The 10,000-nt window shown below is 47.5% G+C and overlaps 1 protein-coding gene across 2 annotated transcripts; it reads left to right on the forward strand.

The window, feature by feature from the left end:
• Positions 1-914: 914 nt before the first annotated feature.
• LOC110160301 (protein rapunzel-like) lies at positions 915-8,783 on the forward strand. 2 transcript variants are annotated; one of them, XM_020924933.2, is made up of 4 exons: positions 915-1,036; positions 4,796-4,873; positions 7,076-7,114; positions 7,620-8,783. In XM_020924933.2, the coding sequence occupies exon 4, from the start codon at positions 7,645-7,647 to the stop codon at positions 8,326-8,328; it is 684 nt and encodes a 227-aa protein (XP_020780592.1). In that variant the 5' UTR covers positions 915-1,036; positions 4,796-4,873; positions 7,076-7,114; positions 7,620-7,644; the 3' UTR covers positions 8,329-8,783. The 2 variants fall into 2 exon arrangements, with proteins under 2 accessions (XP_020780592.1, XP_055020053.1); XM_055164078.1 differs by lacking the exon at positions 4,796-4,873 and having other exon boundaries at positions 955-1,036.
• Positions 8,784-10,000: the final 1,217 nt, after the last annotated feature.

A 10,000-nucleotide genomic window follows, 5' to 3' on the forward strand; every position in this document is an offset into this window, starting at 1 on the left:
CGGCGGGGAAGAATATTTTGAAAATGTTTTTAGTTAAAATATGTAAAATACTAAACGCCTCACTGTTTTAATGCCACTCAGACTATTAATAATATTGATAATTCCACCATGATTCACAACTAAGAACACTCTGGAACAGTCTGAAACTTCATACTTTCAAAATAATGCATTTATTGATTCATTCTAAATAAAACAGGCTCAGCAGGTTTTTAGGATAATGTGTTTAGAGCCGACACACTGACATGGAAACTTACACTTCATGATCATGTTATTTGCAGCAAAACCTCAAGTGTGTGACACAATATGTGTATAAAATGTGTGTAAATGTACAAATAAATTAATTTCTGTGCATCGTCTGCACATAAGATCCGGCTCTGAGTCTGTTCTGTGGTCTGAGAACTCTTCCACACTGACTTGAGTCTTTACACTGTAAAAAACTATGTGGGATTAAATTTGATATTTTGATATTTGTGTCCTGCATTTATCTCTATTTAAAGATACAGTGTGTAACTTTCTTACTTACCTGCTTGACTCCATGGAAATAGAAACTTCAGAACATTCTCCATGGACACAGATATGTTTTAAGCCAGACTGCGGAATATTAGAGCAAAGGAACATTTCCATGGAAACAAGCAGGAGGAAACCCAGCTCCACCTTAACCGCTCTGTAGTCTCTGTGGTGCAGCTCCACCGTGGGCCCCTCTCTTCTGGTCTCTGTGGTGCAGCTCCACCCTGGGCCCCTGTATAGTCTCTGTGGTGCAGCTCCAGTGTGGGCCCCTCTGTTTTGGTCTCTGTGGCGCAGCTCCACCGTGGGCCCCTGTTCTGGTCTCTGTGGCGCAGCTCCGCCGTGGGCCCCTGTTCTGGTCTCTGTGGCGCAGCTCCACCGTGGGCCCCTGTTTGGTCTCTGTGGCGCAGCTCCGCCGTGGGCCTCTGTAGTTTTATCTGCGTGTTCTCGGTTCAGAAAAGGAAATGGTTTTTCGTTCTGTTTCCCTCCATCACTTCCTCACCTCTGCGACGAAGACGAGCTCCTGCACCCGGTGAGAGCAGCTCCGTTCTGCGCTTATTCTCATTTAAACTTTAGTTTAACTTTATGTTTTATTTATTTATTTATTTATTCATTTGATAATCACAGAACCCAGGAGCTGAAAGAGACTCAGGTCTGATGAAAAACTGGTGAAAGTCTGGTCCTGGTTTAGTTCTGGTCTAGACTAGATTCAGTTCCTGCTTTTTCTCTGGACGACTTTCTTTTTGGTTTCCTCCAGGTTTAGACCTGCTTTAGAACTAGACTGGATTAGACCTGTTTTAGACCAGGTTTAGTTCTAGTTTAGTCCTAGTTTAGACCAGGTTTAGTTCTGGTTTAGACCAGGTTTAGTCCTAGTTTAGACCAGGTTTAGTCCTAGTTTAGACCAGGTTTAGTCCTAGTTTAGACCAGGTTTAGTTCTAGTTTAGACCAGGTTTAGTTCTAGTTTAGTTTAGACCAGGTTTAGTCCTAGTTTAGACCAGGTTTAGTCCTAGTTTAGACCAGGTTTAGTTCTTCTTTGGTCCTAGTTTAGACCAGGTTTAGTTCTAGTTTAGACCAGGTTTAGTTCTAGTTTAGACCAGGTTTAGTCCTAGTTTAGACCAGGTTTAGTCCTAGTTTAGACCAGGTTTAGTTCTTCTTTGGTCCTAGTTTAGACCAGGTTTAGTTCTAGTTTAGACCAGGTTTAGTTCTAGTTTAGACCAGGTTTAGTCCTAGTTTAGACCAGGTTTAGTTCTTCTTTGGTCCTAGTTTAGACCAGGTTTAGTTCTAGTTTAGACCAGGTTTTAGTTCTGGTTTAGTCCTAGTTTAGACCAGGTTTAGTTCTGGTTTAAATTCACAAACTTCAGTCATTCAGATTGTGTTTTTACTTTTACATTTTGTGCATTTTTAACACGAACAAAGTGTTTTCAGACACATTTTCTATCATTTAATAATATTTTCTCTGGGGCAGAAACACGAGGCGACTTCGGGTTTTTGGATCCGTCCCGTTCACTTTGACTTAAACAAACGTCAGTATTTTCAACAGTTCTTTGTTTCTGGATGATGTCGTGTCGTGTCTCACACTCGACAGCTCGACACTCGACACTCGACACTCGTTCAGTCCTGGTTTGGGTTCTGTGTTCTGGTTTTGAGTCAGAGATCGTTCTAGTTTAACTCTGACAAACAAAACTTTTAAATGAGCTGAAACTATAAAAAGAATCACTTAAGATATTAAACAAAAAGTGACACTAACGACAAAAACACAATCAAATATACAGGTTTCATTTTGAATTTTAAGTTTTTATCATCTCACTCCACGCCCTTTAAACAAGTTTGTGAAAAATATAAAACTCAAATCAGACAAAAGCAGCTCTAGAGGCGACGCTCTGTGACGTTTAGGAAAAAGTCTTTTGCTTCAGGAGCAGGAAACACAGAGCAGCTCCTTATGAGAGTTTCACACTGCAGCGTTTTCTAAAACTTTAAACAGTTTCACCAAATGACATTTTTTATATTGAGGGATTGTTGTTTAACTCTTTAACTCTTGACTGGACTTTACATATTTATATTTTAAATGTTCATAAATATGTGTTTTCCCTTTACAAATAAATAAATAAGAATAAGAATAAAAACCCATCAGTCGTTTTCAGATTCTAGAATTATACTGTCGTCGTTTCCCAGACGGAGGAGAGTTTTTCCTGTTGGTCACATTGTATTTTCCATTAAATATCCAGAAGATAAAATCACAAAAGTTGAACCTGATCATTATTATTGATCACTAGACACAGAAATGTTTTGTGGTGTGTCCAAAATCTCCATTTCAACAATATTTATTTTATGGCAAAGGAGAAATTCAAGTTTGTCGACTGGACAAACGTTTGTTTAAGTTGAAAACGTTTCGCAGCTCGTCCAAGCTGCTCGGGGAAAACGTTTTCCACCTAAATAAACTTTTGTCCAGTTGAAAAACGGAATTTCTCCTTTTCCATAGAATCGACGACTGACAGATTCTACACAAGATTTATTTGTCCTGCCCCCGACTGTGAAGAGATAAAATCTGAAACCAACAACAGATGAAAAATCACCAGACCATAAACAGATCAAAGAATAAATGTGTTTATTATTAAATATATAAAATACAGTCACACAGGACAAAAGATGTAAACACATAAACACATTACCTGAAGATGCTGCTGCGCTGGACACTTCACTGTGTGTGGACACAACGGAGACACGGGTCCAACTCTGTCCTCCCTGAGACACAGACACACGTGGACATGTGGACATGTGGACATATGGACATATGGACATGCTCCAGCTGCACCGGAAACACCAGCAGAGTCACGTGACTCGTTGAGACATTTTTAATTGTCATCTGTGCCGAGGCCCCAGCGCGTATCACAGTGACTCCATCGGCCCCGGCGCCACCGCGGTTTATTTTTACTCCAGAACAAGAACTGCAGCTGTTTGTGTCTGTGACAGGGCGCGCGCTGCCTCCACGAGGAGAAACTGAGTCTGTGTCTGTGTTCACGCGAGAACTGCGGCTCCGCAGCATCTTCTGCACACTGATGAAGAGCCTTTGTCCCGGACAAAGTGCTGTTTGTGCCGCTGTTTTCCACTCAACCCCGCGGCTGAACATTCCGCACGCGGAACAGACCCGCGGACAGTCGGGGACAGTCGGGGACAGTCGGGGACAGTTGTCTGCAGCTGCTGCCCGCGGGAGGGGTGGGGGGAGGTGGGGGAGGGGGCTGCACCTGCTCCGGCTCAGGCCTGGACTCGCTCCTGTCGCCCTCATGATCCTTGAGCCTGTGTCGTGTTGAAACAGCCTCGTGCGTCAGGAGGAAGATTTACATCTGACCACAAACGGCCACAACAGAAACAACAGAAGCAGAAACAGAAGCGGCTCTTGTGTCCTGACCCCGGGAGGAGGCGCGGGCCCCGGGAGGAGGCGCGGCCCCGGGAGGAGGCGCGGGCCCCGGGAGGAGACGTGCTTCTGTGTCCTGGAGATCCGCGGGCGGCTGCTCTTCGTGTGGCGGGGGGAGGAGGCTCTGTGCGCGGCTGTGGACAGAGAGACTGTCCCTCTGTGTGAGTGTTTGTGGAACAGAGACTGAGGATCCTCCGCTCTGCGCCTCTGCGGCAAAAACAGCGCGTCCTCCGCAGTTCCAGCTCAGTTTGAGTCTAAACCCGCTCCTGTGCTTCGGAACACGCCTCCTCACGGACACAAACACGATATTTATTCATTTTTATCAACATTTGATCTCATTTTGTTGACATTTTAAACGCCTCTTCTCCATAAACACACAGATTGTCCGCGCAGCCGCGTTACCGTCGCGTCCTTTAAACTCGGGTCTGAAGCGGATCTCCGCGGCTCTGCGGGCCCCAGAGCCGTGTCCTGTCCCGGCTCTGGTCCTGTCCTGTCCCCGCTGTAGTGATGAGCTCAGTGGAGGAGCACAGTGCGTCTGTGCGCGAGATGGAGCCGTGGAGCCGGTGCGCGCAGCTCTGGGCAGTGGCACATTGGGGCTGCGCGCTGCGTTTTGATTGGCTGTGAGCGCGTTTCCACGGGACTACCGGGTGGACCGACACATGTACAGTGTGCAGGGGATGTCTACTTCACACACGGACATGTTGGACTTTGTTCATGAAGAAATGGAGCGTTTAAGGCGCCATTTTTATTCAATATGTCTATTTTAGCCATAGGGGCCTTTTCTTACTTTTGGGGCCCTTTCTGGGACCCCTGGATAATTTTTTGGTGACTTGATCACCCCTTCACAGCGAACACACTTGGACGTGTCCTTTTTTGCAGGGATTCATGGGAAGAAGAAGGAGGCCGTCGAGCTGAAGGCTTTGGAGTCGGAGCCACAGGCGCAGCTGCTCAGGAAAGGTAAGATCCAGGAGTTTTTAAAGCCTCCTGCTCGGCTCTGTGAGGAGCCCGGGGGTCCTGGGGGCCCTCTGGCCCCTCGTTAGACACCGATGGCCCGGTTTTGAGGTATATTTGCCCCGCTGTGGCCCGCTCTGGAGCAGGGTGGGTCCGGGACGGTGTGCGTCACAGAGGAACATGGAGGCACGGCAGGGGGAGCTATTCTGCGCTGTAGCGGCTCAGCGCGCGCCGTCAGGCCGCTCCAGGGTCACAGGCGACAGCAGCGAGGCCCGGGGCCCTCCGAGCTCCCGCTGCTGTCACCGGGCCGATCACAGGGAGGACTGAGGCCGCGCACCGAGCGTGCGTCCTGGGACAGTGTCCCACCTGTGGACACAGACAGAGGGACATGTTAGGACGGGCGGGTGAGGACAGGGACAGGGGACAGGGGGACAGGGGACCGGGGACCGGGCTGTGGGCTTCACTTCACACGTGACTCTGAGACTGTGCGGGACTAAAACACCGAGTCTGTGACTCGACTGAAAACATCCAAGATGGCCCCTGGAGCAGCAGGTGAACACTTCCTGCTTCTGTCCAAACATCTGTCACTTTTAAAGCACATCTGGACTGGCCCCACAGACACGCGGGCCCCTCAGTCCAGGGGCCCTCACTGTCACCGAGGGCCCCTGGACTGAGCAGACTCCGTGTGGACCTGAGAGTCCGTCACATTTAAATAAACTCTGTCCTGCAGCTCACTGACAGACAGGTGCACTGACAGGTGCACTGACAGGGCTTTAAATGGCACGCGCGTCACCGCAGCTCAGAAATGAAACTGAACAAATAAAAAAGTAAAAAAAAAAAAACACGAGGAACATTTAACTCTGAATATTTCAGTAAAACTCTTGATATAATCACGTCTGTGCGTCTTTACGCGCGGCTCTGGAGAAACTGGTGCAGACACTGAACACATGAAGTGAACTCTTATCAACACAAATGTGAGTGACGTGCGGGAGGAGCGAACAGCGCCACCTGTGGAGCACGAGGAGAACTCACGCGTGACTCAGCTGCGTCTGTGGTTTTAATCAATCAGATCAGAAAATGCAGCTTTACGCACAGAAACACAGAGTCCTGTTTTAAACTGAGGGTAATTTACTGTGAAATTACACAAACCAGGACTAAACCAGGACTAGACCAGGACCAGACCAGGACTAGACCAGGTCTAGACCTGTTCTAACCAAGGCTGCAGAACTAAACCAGATCTGAACCAGTCTAGACTCTGCAGCAGGACGAAACATATTTAAATCTCTTCATTTAAAAGTGCAGAGTTTGTTTCTGCTCGTTTCACATCACGGACTGCGCATGCGTGTGGGGCTCGTTCCCGCGGTTCTGGTTTTGTTTTTTGTCCCGGTGACCGCGCGTGTGTCTCCTCTGTCCCTCTGTCCGCTCCCGTGGCCCCCGTGCGCGCGCCAGTGCTGTCCTGGTGCTGAAACTTTCCCCCGGTCAAACTGCGCCCTCTGCTGGCTGCGCGCGCTCACGGCAGCTCTCCCGGCGCGTGTTTCGGGAGCGCGCACGGGGGGGTGAGTCAGGCGCGCGGCAGGTGGAGCTGTGGTCAGGTTAAAGCTGCGTAACGCGACGTAATGTTGTTTTTATCCACGTAAAGCCCCGGATGTTTGAGTAAACACCACAGAGATGATCCGGAGAGATGAAGCGAGTCTCCACCACAGCTCCACCCGAACACCCGAACCTGAAACATCTCCCAAACATCTCCCAAACATCTCCCAAATCCAACCAAATCCAACCGAGACCGACGTTTTCAGACGATACGACGAGATGATGTCAGAGTCTCAGATACGACAGAGACACATTTATGAACTTCACCACGAAACCTCTGAAAACTAAATTCACAAATGTTAAACCTGATTCTTTTCTGACCGTGACACAAATCTGCAGTTTAACAGTTTTCATTTTATCTGCTCCGTCTTAAATATTGTGTCTGTTCTGTTGTTTTCTCATCATAAATATATAGAATATTATTTCAAACTATTTATTTTCTTCTCTGTCGTATTAAAATGATCTTAAACTCCAGCTTCCACACATCGTCAGAGTGGGAGGGCATCTGGCACGTTTCAGGACATGTTTGAGGTGTAAACTTCAGGCTGAACAGAGACACAGAGACACAGAGACACAGAGACTCTGATTCTCCTGACGCTTTGTTTGTTTTGGTTTCAGGTGATTCCAGAGAATCTGTAGAAACCGGAACAACGTGAGGTAAGACAAACACACACACACACACACACACACACACACACACACACATACACACACACACACACACACACACACACACACACACACACACACACACTACACACAAACACACACAACACACAACACACACACACACACACACACACATACACACACCAACACACAACACACACACAACACACACAACACACACACACACACACACACACACACACACACACACACACACACACACACACACACACACACACACACACACACACACACACACACACATACACACACACACACACACACACACACACACACACACACACACTATACACACACACACACACACACACACACACACACACACACACACACACACACTACACACACACACACACACACACACACACACACACACACACACACACACACACACACACACACACTTACACACACACACACACAGTCTCGGAGCGTTTGTCCTGAGCTCTGACCCTCGTCTCTCGTGCCGCAGATCCACAGCGCCCCCTGCTGCAGACATGATGACCGAGGAGGTGCTGGAGGACAAGGAGAAGCTGAAGCAGGGGCTGGTGAAGGTTCTTCAGTGTGTGGCGACCATCTCTTCCGCCGCCGCCGTGGTGAACCCGATCTTCGGCGTGGCCGGGTCTCTGATCCGCGTGGTGCTGCACCACATCGACGACGAGGACATCCGCACGCTCAAGAGAGAGTTCGGCTCCGTGAACCGCGCCCTGGACGAAATCACCCAACAGAACCGCAGCACCCTGCACCAGATCACCAAGGAGACGGTGGACGGGCAGTACGGCCGCGTGGAGGAGAACATCAGGAACCAGTTCAGGAAGTTCATGGAGATGGTGGAGGCGCGACCCGACCAGCGCGAGCGCAAGAAGGACGACTTCGAAGACAGTTACAGCAACGACCTGGGAGACCAGAACCTCCACACGCTGTACGACGGCGTGGTGGGCACGCCAAAGCTCTTCAGCAGACCCATCCTGGAGGTCTACCTGAGGCACAGCCAGGGCGACAGGTGCACCATGGAGCGCCTGTGCACCCGCCTCACCTACCTCTTCTGCATCGGCCTCATCGCGCTCATGGGCTACGCCGCCGTCATCGGAGACGACGAGGAGGGTCTGACCGAGGAGTGGGCCGAGAAGATGGAGCACGTCCAGGAGAAGATGCAGGAGGCTCTTCGCCGCTGCCACTGACTCTCACATTCCCCTGAGGACGTCCTGCGCCGACCGCAGCCCTGCACCAGGGGGCAGAGCCGAGCGGCTGCTCCTGTCACCTCCTGTTACTGACCCGGGACTTTCACTTCTGGCTCTTCTTCGTTTGGTCTGACGACACTTTTCTGTGTCTGACCTTCATCTGTTTTCTCTTTTATATTTACGAGAAATGTTCCTCTGCACGTTCCGCCGCCTGTGCCTCAATATGTCTCTTTTTATATTTGTTATTTTTTTTTACTTCTTGTATTATATAATAAAGCTGTGCATAAAGATCAGACTTTAGTTTCTGCAGATTTTATCACCATCATGTTTAAAAGTGTGGAGTTTATTTTGTCTCGACATGATTCTCGCTGCTCGTGTCTCCGTGTGAGACGCTCGGCCTCTGTACAGACGCACTTCAATAAATCTATAAATAAATAAAAACTGTATGAAAACGCCTCAGTGTTTTTCTCTTTTCAAATGAAACGAGACAAAGGAGCGCGTTTCTCTCTGTGGACACTAGAGGGCGACATCAGACCGTTTCGTGTTTCGTGTCGTGTTTGGTGTCGTGACGTGGATCGTGGGCGTGTTCAGGACGGATCCTCTGACGCCTCAACATTTAAAAACCTGCTCAAAAGTCACAGGGTCAAACCAGGACCAGACTGAGACAAAAAACGTCTCTGGCATTTTTGGTTTAGACCAGAACGTCACAATTAACCAAACACGACCGACTAAGTGATGTTTGTGAAGGGAAATAGTAAAAAAAAACAAAAACAGTGTAAATCATTACTAATACGACCAAAAATTATTATAATTGTTCATATAAATCCTGGTTCAGACCTAATTTACACCTGGTTCAGTCCTGGTTTAGACCTGGTTTAGTCTTGGTTTAGACCTGGTTTAGACCTGGTTCAGACCTGGTTTAGACCTGGTTCAGACCTGGTTCAGACCTGGTTTAGACCTGGTTTAGACCTGGTTTAGACCTGGTTCAGACCTGGTTTCAGAGAGACCTGGTTTAGACCTGGTTCCTGGTTTAGACCTGGTTTAGACCTGGTTTGGTTTAGTCCTGGTTCAGAGAAGACCTGGTTTAGACAGGTTTAGTCCTGGTTCCTGGTTCAGACCTGGTTTAGACCTAGATTGGTGACAATGTGCCCCCTCCCCCCCCACAAAATCACAAAAACAAAAAGAATCTGCGGTTTGAGTCTGTCCGCGTCAAACACGACTGACGTCACCAGAGGGCGCCGCCACCGTCCTCACCCGCAAACTTGTCATGTGAACACTTTAAATTTAAATCTGGGGAGGGACTTTTTTTTTTTTTCCATGGGGCCACAAGAGAAACAGAAAATAACTCAACTTAACTCACTTCTGCAGAATATTCATTGTATTTCTTTATTAAAAAAAATAATAATATATATATATAATAATATATATATATATTAATAATAATAATAATAATAATAATAATAATAAAATAAATAAATAAAATAAAAATAAAAATAAATACATACATACATACATACATAAAAAGTAGAAAAATCAGTAAATGTAGAAAAATCTGTAAATCTCATTGTTGTGTTGAGCTGCTCAGACTGGAAAAAGTTGATGTTCTGACTAAACAAAGAAAAAGTGAGGTTGTCTTATAAAAAAAAAAAAAAAAAAAAAAAACCACCTAAAA

This window comes from Boleophthalmus pectinirostris, unplaced genomic scaffold (assembly GCF_026225935.1).
Source record: "Boleophthalmus pectinirostris isolate CB_2022bp ecotype Guang Dong unplaced genomic scaffold, ASM2622593v1 HiC_scaffold_6, whole genome shotgun sequence".
NCBI classification, from domain to species: Eukaryota; Metazoa; Chordata; class Actinopteri; order Gobiiformes; family Gobiidae; genus Boleophthalmus; species Boleophthalmus pectinirostris.

Excerpts from the sequence above, each read along its gene's own strand:
- LOC110160301 (XM_020924933.2), top strand. The coding sequence starts at position 7,645 with ATGATGACCGAGGAGGTGCTGGAGGACAAGGAGAAGCTGAAGCAGGGG.